This window comes from Erinaceus europaeus, chromosome 2 (genome assembly GCF_950295315.1).
Source record: "Erinaceus europaeus chromosome 2, mEriEur2.1, whole genome shotgun sequence".
NCBI classification, from domain to species: domain Eukaryota; kingdom Metazoa; phylum Chordata; class Mammalia; order Eulipotyphla; family Erinaceidae; genus Erinaceus; species Erinaceus europaeus.
In genome coordinates, this window is record NC_080163.1 from 185,588,887 (window position 1) to 185,603,255 (window position 14,369).

The 14,369-nt window shown below is 39.1% G+C and overlaps 1 protein-coding gene and 1 long non-coding RNA gene across 19 annotated transcripts in view; both read right to left on the reverse strand.

Moving 5' to 3' along the window:
• Window positions 1-2,603, reverse strand: part of LOC132536802 (uncharacterized) — a 99,983-nt gene extending 97,380 nt beyond the window's left edge. Inside the window, exon 1 of the long non-coding RNA XR_009548339.1 lies at window positions 1,895-2,603. This is a non-coding gene — a long non-coding RNA (uncharacterized LOC132536802). The remainder of the gene's footprint in view (window positions 1-1,894) is intronic.
• Window positions 2,604-6,934: 4,331 nt separating this feature from the next.
• Window positions 6,935-14,369, reverse strand: part of LOC132536803 (zinc finger protein 569) — an 82,014-nt gene continuing 74,579 nt past the window's right edge. For 17 of the 18 annotated variants that reach the window (XM_060185798.1, XM_060185791.1, XM_060185795.1 and 14 more), the window contains one exon: window positions 6,935-10,629. In XM_060185798.1, coding sequence (XP_060041781.1) covers window positions 8,807-10,629 — 1,823 coding nt within the window. In that variant the 3' untranslated portion in view covers window positions 6,935-8,806. The remainder of the gene's footprint in view (window positions 10,630-14,369) is intronic. The other variant, XM_060185809.1, reaches the window with a different exon arrangement.

Below are 14,369 nucleotides of genomic sequence, written 5' to 3' on the forward strand. Positions count from 1 at the left end.
CCCCACTGATTTTTGTTTTTTTAAGAATTCCACTTAATGCTGCTTTGGCATATGTTTCACCGACCCATGTTGAAAGTCAGCCCCCATCACATTGGAAGAAGCTTTGGTACTGTGGTATATTTCCCTCTCTCCATCTGCCTTTCTGTTTCTAGTTGAACAAGTTACCCCAGGAATAATGAACCCCTGGAGAAAGTAACAACAATAACAAGTCACATTTAGGCTGGGAAAATAACTTAATAAGTAGAGAATAGATCATTAGAAGCCAGAGGCTCCCTGTTGTATCCCTGGTACCATACTGAACCAGAGTGGTGTTTTAACATCTTTCTATTTCATAGAAAACAAAAATCTCAAAAAAAAAAAAAAAAAAAAAAAGGTTTACCTAAGCAAACAAAGTCTGTTGATTTGTCATGTGGGCAACCCAGGTTTGAGTCTGGTTCCCACTGCTTTTAAAGGAAGCATCAGTGCTGTTGTCTCTTTAACTCTCTCCACAGATATGTATTTTTTTCCCCTTTTTGCTACCGCAGTTATCAATGAGGCTTGGTGCCTTTACTGTGAATCCACCACTCCCAGTGGCCATTTTTCCATATGTACATATATGTGACAGAGAAATTGAGAGCAGAGGGAGAGGAAGTGGAAGAGAGGGAGAAGGGGAGGGAGAGACTGACAGTACTTGCTTTATAGCTCATGAAGTTTCCCCATTGCAGGCAGGGGACCAAGGGCTTACATCCGGGTACTTGCACTCTGTAATGTGTGGATTTAAATGCTTTGCCACTGCCTGGCCCCCAAATGTCTAAATTCTTTACCCAAATCTTAACTGGACTGTCTTTTTTTGTTGAGTTATAAGAAGGTCGTCATGCATATTGGATATTAGGGCCTTATCTTACATATAATGGTATTCTTTCCCATTTTGTAAGTTATCTTTTCACTTTATGCAGAGTCCTCTGATGTATAAAGTTTTAATTTTTTACAAAGTCTAGTTCAGGGCTGGAGAGATAGCATAGTGGTTATACTAAAGATTCTCATTCCTGAAGCTGTGAGGTCTCAGGTTCAATCCTCAACAACACCATAAGTCAGAGCTGAGCAATGTTCTGGTCTCTCTCATTAAAAAAAGAAAAAAAAAAAAGTCTAGTGGTCCGGGAGGTGGTGCAGTGGATAAAGCACAGGATTCTCAAGCATGAGGCCCTGAGTTCAATCCCCGGCAGCACATGTACCAGAGTGATGTCTGGCTCTTTCTCTCTCCTCATATGTTTCTCATTAATAAATAAATAAAATCTTTAAAAAAAAAAAGTCTAGTTCAAAGTTAGGATGTGAGCCAAAGGAAAGATTGTCATTTCTGCTTTCTTTATTCTGCTTGCCTCTGCCCAACTAGCTGGGAAATACTGAGAATCCTAGTATTCCTTTCTACCCCAACGATGAAAACTATTTGTTGAGAAGGCAGAGCTATTCATTCAGTCTTGGACTGCACATTTCTAGACTTGTGCATGAAGAGAAATAAATATAGATAGGTCACAATATTATTTTTCCCTTTGAAACAAGGAAAGGGAGACCTAGGGGGACACCACAGCACCACTCCTCCATGCATGGCACACCCATGTGGTGTCAGGAACTTGAACCAGGTCCTTATGCATAGTAAAATGTGTGCTTTACTAGCGAAACCAGCTCCCTGTCCCAGGCTACAATATTTTGTGGTCTTTATTATCTCAGCCTAATCTACCTGCTGACTTTCACAACACCATTGTGCTACACAAATATTTTTCTATTTGTGCTATGATGAAGGCTGAGAACTACCATAACTTGAACCATTCCTTCTTGGTCCTTTTCCTTTACCACTATCTCTAATCAAGGGGAATATACTTTCCCACCCACTCAGGTATTTAGCTAATTTTGGTCTCACCGTACAGACGGAATAGTCTCAATTCTTGCAGGAAAAAAATGGATTCCATTGAGGTTGTTGACTATAGAAAGCCATAATCTTGTCTTGGGCAGCATCTGCAGTAAATCTTGGCGAGTCCTGATGCTGAAAGCCACCAGGAAGGCCCCTGCTCCAATCTTCAGGAGTCAGTCACTCAAGAAAGGCTAGACCTGCATAAATGACCACCGGTGTTGTGCTGTTTCTCCATGTGGGCTCCTTTTCTGGCTGGAATTCAGGAGTCCTGCTGCTCAAAGGAGACATTTTTCTTTCATGCCTGAAAAGGTCTCAGGTTCAGTTCCCAGCACCATCACAAGCCAGAATTGCGTAATCCTCTGGATATATATACATACATTTTTATCCTTTCCTCGGCTCTTACAGGTCATTTTTATCCTGCTCTGCCTGGTCTGAGGCAGTGGTACCAGAAAAACCGAATTATGCTCCAGCCTTTCAGACATGTTATAGTGCAAGGAGCCTCCAAAGCTTCCATGAACTGCCACTAGCTTGGCTTATGCTCCTCTGGGCTGAGGACTGTCAACTCGCACCTGCCAGTTCTGCTGGTGGTGGCCGGGTGACCCTCCTAACTCCTCCGATGCTGCTGCTGCTAAGAGCTGAACCACCGCTCCTGGAACCCAGGCCATGGTCACCCTGCGGGAGAAGCACTGGGTGGACATTGGGCCCAGTCACATCACTGAGGGAGCCGCTTCCTCTCGGGAACTACAAACCCCAGAATCCCTTGTGGTGTGACGTAAACAGTCCTTGACTCCAACTACATTTGCCAAGGGCCAATGCGGCCCAACTCAGTTCTATGACGTGAGGCATTGTGATGTAGTTGTCAGGGCCCTGCCCTCCACGGGTGACTGAGCAAGTTTCTGTTGTACGGAGGAGTGTGGGCGCAGTGTCCACTCCGCAGGGTGCTGCGTGTTGCTCGTGCCCCAGGGCAGCTGTCTGCTGGCCTGTGACCGAGGCTGCGTGTGTTCCAGTGTCTGAAGTGTGTCGTTGGTGTGTGTGTGTGTGTGTGTGCCTGTTCGTGTGTGTTTTGTTACAAAAGTCTCCTTTGTGGGATTCGTTTGCTGTGGACCCAGACGAGAATTGTTATATTGACTTACCACTATTTTAAGGAACTTACCACTATTTTAAGGGCAGATTGATTGTTGTGGGCTGTTGTCATGCTGATGAGATGCTAGTGTGTATTTTATGCAGGTTTTTGCTTTTGTTTGCTTTAGTTTGTAGTCATCAGGGCTTATTCCAGTCTGAACTGGCTGTATTTCAAATACAGAGGGAGTAAAAGGCACGACTGCACAACTCTAGTGTGATGGTGGCCACAGGAACCTGCATAAAATGAACAGTGAAAAGCATACTATTAACAATAACCTAGCTAGCCAGCCTAGTTTTGTGGTGTGTGATTTCTCCTGGAATAACTCTTAGTAATCCAATAATTCCAAGGCATTTATTTGTGAGGAGGATTGGCTTCTTTTTTTTTTTATCTCACACAGTGCTTGACTTTGCCAAAGGCCTGTTCTGTCTTGGTATTAAGGCCTGACCTTCTGTTTGCACTTCTCCCTACTATAGTCCCTCAAGGAGGGCTCAAGTAGAGATATCAAAGGTTCATGACTTGGGAGGTGGCAAAGTGGAAAAGCACTGGACTCTCAAGGTTGAGGTCCTGAGTTTAATTCCCGCAACACATCTACCAGAGTGGTATCTGGTTCTTTATCTCTCCTATCTTATGAATAAATAAAATCTGGGAGTCGGGTGGTAGCGCAGCGGGTTAAGCACACTTGGCACGAAGCTCAAGGACTGGTTTAAGGATCCTGGTTGAGCCCATGGCTCCCCCCCTGCAGGGGCGTCGCATCACAAAAGGTGAAGCAGCTCTCTGCAGGTGTGTATCTTTTAAAAGAGATGAAAAAAGAGAGAGATGAGAGGTTCTAATATTTTTAGAGAATGATAATGGCACTCCAAGATTCATTTCCTGTTATCGCTTTTGCTGCTGCTTTTACACCAATAGTTTGAGAAACTCTGTGAAATGACCTTTAGAAGCAGGACTTTGAGTCTTAGATTCCAAGAACAGAGGGATTCTTCTAGTAACAAACTTTGTCTTGCAGTGAGAAATCACAAGTTTGACCCCAATATAGCTTGACATTTTAGAATATATTCTCAAGGCCACACTGTCTTACATGTAGGGCTAGTTTTGGAGTGAGAGAATCCTAAATTCACCTGTAAACTTTGTAACTCTAGATAAACTCCCCTACCCTGTTTGTTTCCATAATCTAGAAAATACTTCACATTACACATTTTATCACACACACACACACACACACACACCCCTTATATACTTTTCTAAAAGCACTGCTCAGCTCTGGCTTATGTTGGTGAGTAAGCCCAGAACTTGGAGCTACAGGGATGAAAATATTTTTGCATAACCAATATGCTATGTCACTTCATCACTTTTTTTTTTTCGTTATTGGGGTTAAGAAACAGAGAAGGCACTTTTTCCCCCTTAAACCCAGGGATATAATAGCTATTTTGTCTTATTTTGCACCAGACTTAAAATGTAACTGTTTGCTTCAGAAGTTTATTTACTTTTCAGTTTTTCTAATGTAACAAAATACCTCCCTTCTAAATGATACTGTAGAAGCAGAGCAGAAAGCTTGTTATGTGAGTTATATAACACTTACTGGTTTAATAAATAAAATAAATTTACTGGCTATCATTTTCCTTTTAAAAATTAAAAATGTTGCCATAGACGATAGCATGGCCTGAAATGTTTTATCTTCATGATAGTTAAAAATGAAAATTATAGTGGACCGGGCAGTAGCACAGCCGGTTATGTGCACATGGTACAAAGTGCAAGGACCTGCATAAGGATCCAGTTCCAGCCCTGCCTCCCCACCTGCGGCAGGGGGGTGGGGCGGGCGCATCACAAGTGGTGAAGCAGGTCTGCAAGAGTCTTTCTCTCCCCTTCTCTGTCTTCCTCTCATCTCTCGGTTTCTTTCTATAATATCCAACAACAGCAGCGATAATAACAAAGGCAACAAAATGGGAAAAATGGCCTCTAGGAGCAGTGGATCAGGCCCCAAGAGCCAGTGATAACCCTGGAAACAATAAAAAATATATATATTTATTCCACCAAAGAAAAGTACTCTGGGTTGGGAGGTGGGTTCAGGTCCTGGAACATGATGTCAGAGAATCTAGAGGGGGTTGAATTTTTATGTGGAAAACTGAGAAATGTTTGTAAAGCTACTATATTTTCTTTTTATGTTACTGCATTTTATTGTTGCCTGTAAACCATTAATCTCCCCAATAAAAATATTTTAAAAAATGAAAATTATAAACTTTACACTACAAAAAGCTAATTTGTATTTTTCTTGCACTGTTTTATGTAATACAAAATGATTTTATTTATTTATTTTAATTTACTTTGTGCCCCTTTTGTTGTCCTTGTTTTACTGTTGTAGTTATTATTATTGTTATTACTGATGTTTTCATAGTTGGATAGGACAGAGACAAATGGAGAGAGGAGGGGAAGACAGAGAGGGGGAGAGAAAGACACCTGCAGACCTGCTTCACCGCCTGTGAAGGGACTCCCCTGTAGGTAAGGAGCGGGGTGGGGAGGCTCGAACCCGGATCCTTACACACCCAATCCCCATGATTTTTATTTCTATAGCATTATAGATCCTAACAGTTAACATTTATGTAACTTCATTTTCATATTGCAAGGTAAATTTACTTTAAATTACTAAATAGGCTATTTTATTTTAAATGCAGTTGAGTTGGTACTAATTATTGAACAGTGTGTTCACTCTAAGTAGCAAAGCATTTTAATCTGTTATATACAAGTGGAAGGGGGTAGGGGGGGCGAGGTGGGTGCTTGGGATGGGACAGTCTTTTGGTGATGGGAATGGTGTTTAAAAAATTAAAAATAAATAAATAGCCAATGGGAATTGGTGGACTTGTCATGCAGGCAACATGCCCCAGCAATAAACCTGGTTGTGGGGGGCGGGGAAAGCTGTGAACTCCACATAAAGCAAGGTCTGAGGCAAAAACGCATCCACTCTGATAGGGATACTCACTGGTATGAGGGATGCAGAATGAACCTTGCTGTGAACACATTTTCTTTTCTTTTTTTGAAAAATTTATTGGGGAATTAATGTTTTACATTCAACAGTAAATATAATAGTTTGTACATGCATAACATTTCTCAATTTTCCACATAATATAACCCCCACTAGGTCCTCTTCAGGTGGTAACCAGGGGGCTTGATCCAGGTACTTGCACTTTGTGATGTGTGAACCACACCCAGTCCCTTATTCTGTCATTTCTGGACCTTCACTGCTCTGGCTGATGTTTTCAGATAAGACGTTTATACAATACTGTAGCTCTGAAGCCTGCAAGTGTGATGGAATCCTGGCTCAAACTTGAGTCATGAAAGCACTAACCAGTTGAACTATTTTGCCAGCCTACAAAATGTAATCTTAATTTCATGTTTGGTTTATTAGTGAAGTACTTTTTCTACACAGGGGGTGAAGGAAATAGCATAATTGCAAGGGAAATAGCATAATTGCAAAATAGCAAGACAAATCTCTTGCCTGAAGCTTCCAAGGTCCCAGGTTCAGTCCTCTGCACTACCATAAGCCAGAGCTGATAATAATTTTAAAATGTCAATTTCAACACCCATGTTCATCAGGGAAGCAATTACAGAAGCCAAACCTTCCACCTTCTGCATCTTACAATGACCTTGGGTCCGTATTCCCAGAGGGTTAAAGAATAGGAAAGCTATCAGGGGAGGAGATAGGATACGGAGATCTGGTGGTGGGAATTGTGTGGCGTTATACCCCTCTTATCCTATGGTTTTGTCAATGTTTCCTTTTTATAAGTAATAATAATAAAAAGATAAACTTTTTAAAAAATGCCAATTTATAAATTGTTTCTTAAGTTCAGGTTTTCTCCATGCATTTGATTCTTAAAGAACTAGCAAAATAAAGCCAAGAAATATTAAAATATAAAAACAGACTTGTTACCACTGTCATGTTTGCTTTAATTTTTTATTAAAGAAATATTACAGATAAATATAACCTTATCCAAAGCTTTCCCACTTTCTAAAAGGCAACCAATATTCCATGTACATAGATCCATGATCAATACAGTACTTTCAGCATTATTTTATGAAACTTACAAATTTGTCTCATTGCTTTTTCTCTTAAATTGTATAGTTTACATAATTCATGAAAACTGGTGTTCTACTGGACTCTATCAAGGGAATATTATTGCTCTGCTCTTTACTGATGGAAATTTGTTATAGCCAAATTAAAGAGTGACACAAACCATGATCCAGTATATATATAAAATTATGACTATACTTTTGAGGCCAAAATACTGAAACAGAATTAACTGGACCATATTTGTTTTTATATACTGGTATTCACTACACCTGGATTTTATTTTTGTATGTAATATAAAGCAGAACATTTTTAATGTTCATATGAACCTTAAAACTTCCATTTACTGATACAGCCACTCTTTTTAAATGACTTTAGTAACACTAATATATAATATCCATCTCTCCTTTGGTTTTTGTATTTGTCCTCATGTTGTCTCTAGTAATTCATTTCATCATTAAGTATCTTATAAATGACACCAGCTCTAAATGAAGTATGTGATGATACGTAGTAGGTTGTATCATCTATATTTCTATATAAAGTTTTGAGTTCGTTTGTGAAATTCTTTAAAATACAGGTAAATGATCTGATCTGGGGCCCATGTTCAGCTTAGGAGCCTATCTGACCTCTGGATCCCTGTAGATCTGAGCTCACATTCTGTGGTCATGAGTAGGAACGTTCCACACACTATTGTGATGCCGAGCTGACTTCCCTTGGCAGACGACCCTATTGACCCCACCAATGTGTCCTGGAGCCCTGCTTCCCCAGAGTCCCGACCCATCAGGGAGAGAGACAGGCTGGGAGTATGGATCAACATGTCAGTGCCCATGTTCAGCAGGGAAGCAATTATAGAAGCTAGACCTTCCACCTTCTGCACCCCATAATGTCCCTTGGTCAATGCTCCCAGAGGGTTAAAGAATAGGAAAGCTAACAGGGGATGGGATAGGGAGTTCTGGTGGTGGAAATTATGTGGAGTTGTACCCTTCTTATCCTAATGGTTTTTGTCACTGTTTCATTTTTATAAATAAAAATTGTATTAAAAAAAGGAAAGAAAAAATTACAAGTAAATGAGAACTTTGAAAAAGATGCTCCAATTGCAGATTTACTTTAAACTTACAACTGAGGAGAGGAAAAAAATGTTTTTACAATGTTGTCTTTTCAATGTTATTTTATAAATTATGATGTTTTTCATCTCTATATATACATATGTAAGAATATTGCAATTCATTTTTATTAAGATACATCAACATATTTTCTTCTATAAAAGGTTATCTTTAGATTCTCATTTATTTCTAATTTTCTTTCTCTTGCATAGTACACTGACCTAGAGCTCAAGTATTAGAATTATGTGCTAATAGTGTACAGCTCACTTTACATTTTAAAGAATGCTGAATATTATAAAGAGGTGATTTTTGGAGGATTTCTCTAATCAGCTTTCTGATCATATATCTGTTAGCTTGCTAAAAATGTCATTTTACAAATATGTTTCTTCTTCAAAGAATTTTTCTACATTCGTAGTTTCTGCCCTGGAACTGACTATGTAATGTGGAATGAGAATCTCATATTCATAAAAGTAACATAATTTTTATTTTATTTTTTATATAAACACCTGCAGACCTGCTTCACCACCTGTGAAGCGACTCCTCTGCAGGTGGGGATCGGGGGATTGAACCAGGATCCATGCGCCAGTCTTTGTGCTTCGCACCACTGCACTATCACCTGACTCCCAGTAATAGAATTTCTAATATGTGTGAATCCTCTGGTGTCTAACAAGGTGTGACTTTTGACTGAAAGCCTTGCCACATTCAATACAATGATAAGGTTTCTCACCTGTATGTTTTCTCATATGAAGTGTGAGAGATGATATTTGAGAGAAGGCTTTTCCACATTTACTACAGTCAAATGGTTTTTCACCTGTATGACCTCGTATGTGTATAGTAAGTGATGAACTTTGGGAGAAGGCTTTTCCACATTTATTACATTCATACGGTTTTTCACCTGTATGACCTCTCATATGCACAATAAGGGACGTTCTTTGAGAGAAAGCTTTCCCACATTCGTTACATACATAAGGCTTCTCACCTGTATGACTTCTCATATGTAAATTAAGTAGTGAGCACTGAGAGAAAGCTTTCCCACATTTATCGCATTCATAAGGCTTTTCCCCTGTGTGACTTCTCAGATGAAGAGTAAGGGATGCAATTTGAGAAAAAGCTTTACCACATTTATTACAATCATAAGGTTTCTCTCCAGTGTGTACCTTCTGATGTGTAATAAAGTTTTGTTTTTGGCTGAAGGCTTTACCACATTCATTACATTCATAGGGTTTCTCTCCAGAATGAATTTTTTCATGAGCAATGAGATTTGATTTCTGACTAAAGGCTTTGCCACATTCCTTACAGATATAGGGTTTCTCTCCAGTATGAATTCTCTGGTGTCTAACAAGATTTGACATCTGAATGAAAGCTTTCCCACATTCGTTACACTCATAAGGTTTCTCTTTAGTATGAATCTTCTGATGTGTAATGAAGTTTTTCTTGTGGCTGAAAGCTTTTGTACATTCCTTACATTCATAAGGTTTTTCACCAGTATGACTCCTCATATGTACAGTAAGAGCAGAACTTTGAGAAAAGGATTTTCCGCATTCATTACATTCATAGGGCTTCTCACCTGTATGAATTCTCACATGAATAATAAGCATGGAAAACTGAGAGAATGCTTTCCCACATTTATCACATTTATAAGGTTTTTCTCCTGTATGACTTCTCATATGAAGAGCAAGGGATGCAATACGAGGGAAGGCTTTACCACATTCATTACATGCGTAAGGTTTTTCCCCAGTATGAACTTTCTGATGTGCAATGAGGCTTTGCTTCTGGCTGAATGATTTTTCACACTCACTACACTCATAAGGTTTCTCTCCAGTATGAATTTTTTCATGATCAATTAGATTTGATTTCTGGCTGAAGGATTTTCCACATTCTTTGCATGCATAAGGCTTCTCTCCAGTATGGATTCTTTGATGTCTAATGAGATTTGACATTTTAATAAAAGCTTTTCCACATTCGTTACATTCATAAGACATCTCTCTACTATGAATTTTATGATGCTGAGTAAGTTTTTCCTTGTGGCTGAAGGCTTTGCTACACTTCTTACATTCATAGGGCTTTTCTCCAGAATGAATTCTTAAGTGTCTGATGAGATCCAAGGTCTGACTAAAACCTTTTCCACAATGATTACACTTAAAAGGAGTTACTGCAAGATGGGAAGAGGCATTGCCAAATGTTTCTGTAGATTCATTATATTTGTAATGCTCCTTCTTTAGAAAGACACTTTCACCATCATAATAGTCAAAATTATGTTCTAAACACTCTCCATATAAGTCATATTCAAAGAGATTGTGACAGGAAGGAAAAAAAACTGAGTCTGAAGGAAACACATTTGTAGATTTCTTACGGCATTCATTAACTTTTTCTTCAGTGAATGCTTTTGTGAATTTGTCTTCAAGTTTTGTCAAAAGTTTGTCTTGGATTTCCTCGTGTTCATCAAATGCCCATATTTCTCCTAAAAAAGATTGCAAATGTAATTTGTATAATTTTGTAATTTTATAATAATAAAAAGAAATTTTAAGCAATGATTATAGGATAATTGGTTTAAGATCTAGTCTACATTATTAAAAAATTCCTACTGTGCACCTTTGAAAATAAATTTCTAGAGCAAAGCAGTACTGCACTCAATTAAGCACAAATATTAGCAATATTACAAGGGCTCAGTTTCAATCTCATGATCTACACCTGCAGAAGAGAGGTTTACAGATGATGATGTAGTGTTGCAGGTGACTCTTAGTCTATAATAACTCTCTGTCCTATCAAAATTAGTAAAATAAAGTAAATTTTAAAAATTTCTAGGAAAGGTAGATGTTTACAAATGCAAGTAGCTCTGCTTTTAAGTGAAATCTTAAAGAAAACAGATAAACTATTGAGTAAATAAAGTAGGAAGGGCCTGGGAGCTTATCATATGTATCCTGTTTTTTTGTTTTTGTTTTCATGTATACTGCCAAGATTTGATACTGGGCACTACATCATAATGCCATAGTACATATGAAAATTCTGGTATGGTGGTATCTTTTGTCTCATTCTCTATCACTAAATGAAGAGATAAACTGGAAGAAGTGGAATCATGCATGTGTAAGCCGTAAGCCCTTGGCTCAACAACAACAAAAAGAAAAAAAAAAAAGGGTGGGGAATGTAGAGCATACAAATGATGGTAAGAGAAAAAATAGGAAATTGAAAATTTATAAGATTATTGGACAGGAATTAATTGAAATATATTTTAATAAAGTGATACCAATTTTCTGCAAAATACAAATTACTGAATCTTACTCATATAAGTAGACTTTTCCCCCTGAAAAACATAAGCATATTTCAATATTAGAAAATCAATTATATGTACATGTGTTAATAAACCGAGATAGAGAATAAAGTAAATCCGTCAACAGATATTAATGAGAAAATTCAACATCTAGTTCAGAAGCATTACATATACTAGGAAAAACCTCAGATCACCCATGTTAATATCAGTAAAAAAAAAGGTATGTGCTATCTTATTGCTACACTATTAGTTTTACTATAGTTTATTATTAGTTTATTAGTAGTAAACTACTAATGTTTAGAGCATTAAAAGGAAAGAATGAAAGGTACAGAACCATGGGAAAATAAAATTAACATTTGAAAACAAAACTATTGAACAACAAACAGTGAAAACTTTTATTTTTCATTATCTAATAGGACAGAAAGAAATTGAGAGGGGAGGGTAAGGTAGAGGATATAGGGACACCTGTAGTACTTGCTTCACTACACATGAAGCTTTCTCCATGCAAGTAGAAGTTGGGGCTGGAACCCAGGTTTGCACTTAACCAGGTATGCCACCACTCAGCCAGCCTAAATGAAAACTTTTATAAAAATAAGCAATTCGGCCCCCATAGGACCTTGCCCTCAACTTGGATCAACAAAGGTAGAGAATGTTCCATCCTCCGAAGGGAGGCTGGACCACATACTCTATCTTCCACCTGAGGAAATGGGTCCTGAAATTGGTGCAACTCAGAATGGTCCTACTCATGACCACAGAATGTGAGCTCAGATCTACAGGGATGCAGAGGTAACATAGGCCCCTAGGATTAATATGGGCCCCAGATCAGATCAAATCGATAGGGTTTACAGTCAACAACATTTATACAGCTTTCCCATATTTGGGAGCTACTCTCTTCCTTGATCCAGCTTTCTGGTCCTTTTTCCAGCCATGACATCATATCCCCAGACAATAACTTGGGTCCACCTGCATATCAGATGTCAGGCTCAGAAAAAACAAACAAACACACACCACTAGTACAGTCATGGGCCCTTTGCAATATAACTAAAATAGGCCTACTAACTATCTACAAAATGGAGACCCCCCAAATCTTCATCTGCATTATTACAGCCTTTAGGTTCATGATTAGTCAACAATTTATATCGCTTTATATGTTAACTGTTCTTTCAACCACCAGGTTCCAGATGCTACAGTGATGCCAACCAGACTTCCCTGGACAGACGACCCCACCAATGTCTCCTGGAGCCCCGATTCCCCAGAGTCCTGACTCAATAGGGAAAGAGAGAGAGGCTGGGAGTATGGATTGACCTGTCAATGCCCATGTTCAGCAGGGAATTACAGAAGCCAGACCTTCCACCTTCTGCATCCTACAAGGACCTTGGGTCCATACTCCCAGAGAGATAAAGAATAGGAAATCTGGGACTTGGGTGGTAGTGCACTGGTTAAGGGCATGTGCCACAAAGCACAAGGACCAGCTTAAGGATCCCGGTTCAAACCCCTGGCTCCCCACCTGCAGGGGTGTTGCTTCATAGGCGGTGAAGCAGGTCTGCAGGTGTCTGTCTTTCTCTCCTCCTCTCTGTCTCCCCCTCCTTTCTCCATTTCTTTCTGTCCTATCCAACAACGATGACATCAATAATAACAACAATAACTACAATAAGAAAACAACAAGGACAACAAAAGGGAATAAATAAATAAACAATAAATATTTTCTAAAAAAGAATAGGAAATCTATCAGGGGATGGGATGGGATCCAGAGTTCTGGTGGTGGGAACTGTGTTGAGTTGTACCCCTCTTATCCTATGGTTTTTGTCAGTATTTCCTTTTTATAAATAAAAAATTTAAAATAAATAAATAAATAAATAAACAAAAAAATAAGCAACTCATTGAATTTAGTATGCATATAAGCTCTCTTCTAGGCCTTTCCAGGACCTTGCCCACACTATAAAGTAGTAATGGTAGGATCTGACCCACTCTCTGAAGAGAGGCTCATTCATCCTACTCTGCCACTCAAGGAAGATTGGTCCTGAAATGAATGAAGCCTAGAATGTTCCAAGCTGTGAACAATGAACAGTGAGCTCTGACCAACAGGGACTCAAAGGGTATAGACTCCTGTGCTAAGTACACATATATATGGGTCATGTGGATGGGCTAAACAGTTAATTTTATTCATAGATTTTCTTCAAGCTTGGGAAGTACTGTCAGTCCTAATCCCATTTTCTAGCCCTCCTCTCAATTCTAACCTTACCTTCTCAGACAATATTTTTATCCAACTTCATGTTAGCTACATAAAGTGTGTAAGATTACTCTTCAATAAATACATCTGCTTGTACTTTAAAAATGTCATTATAGGGGGCCAGGAGATGGTGCACCTGGCTAAGCGCACACATTACAGTGCACAAGGATCCAGGTTCAAGCCCCTGGTCCCTAGATTAAAAAAAAATTTTTTTTTCTTTTTTCATTTTTATTATTGGATAGAGACAGAGAGAAATAGAGAGGGGAGGGGTAGAGAGGAAAGAGACAGTAAGACACCTGCAGCCCTGCTTCACTTGTGAAGCTTTCCCTCTTCAGGTGGGGACCAGAGGCTTGAACCTGGGTCCTTTTGCACACAGTAATTTGTGTGCTTAATCAGGTGCACCACCACATGGCTCCGTGGCATCAGATTTTTTAAAAATTATCTTTTATTTATTTATTTGGATAGAGACATCCAGAAGTTGAGAGGGAAGAGGTGATAGAGAGGGAGAGAGACAGAGAGACATCTGCAGCCATGCTTCACCACTTGTGAAGCTTTCCCCCAGCAGGTGGGGGATGGGGCTCAAACCCAGAACCTTGTGCTCAACCAGGTGCACCACCACCCAGCCCCCTGTGGTATCAGATTTTAACTAAGAGTCTTGGCCATGAGGAGCTCTTTGTCCTACCAGTTGAGCTCTTTTTGGCCA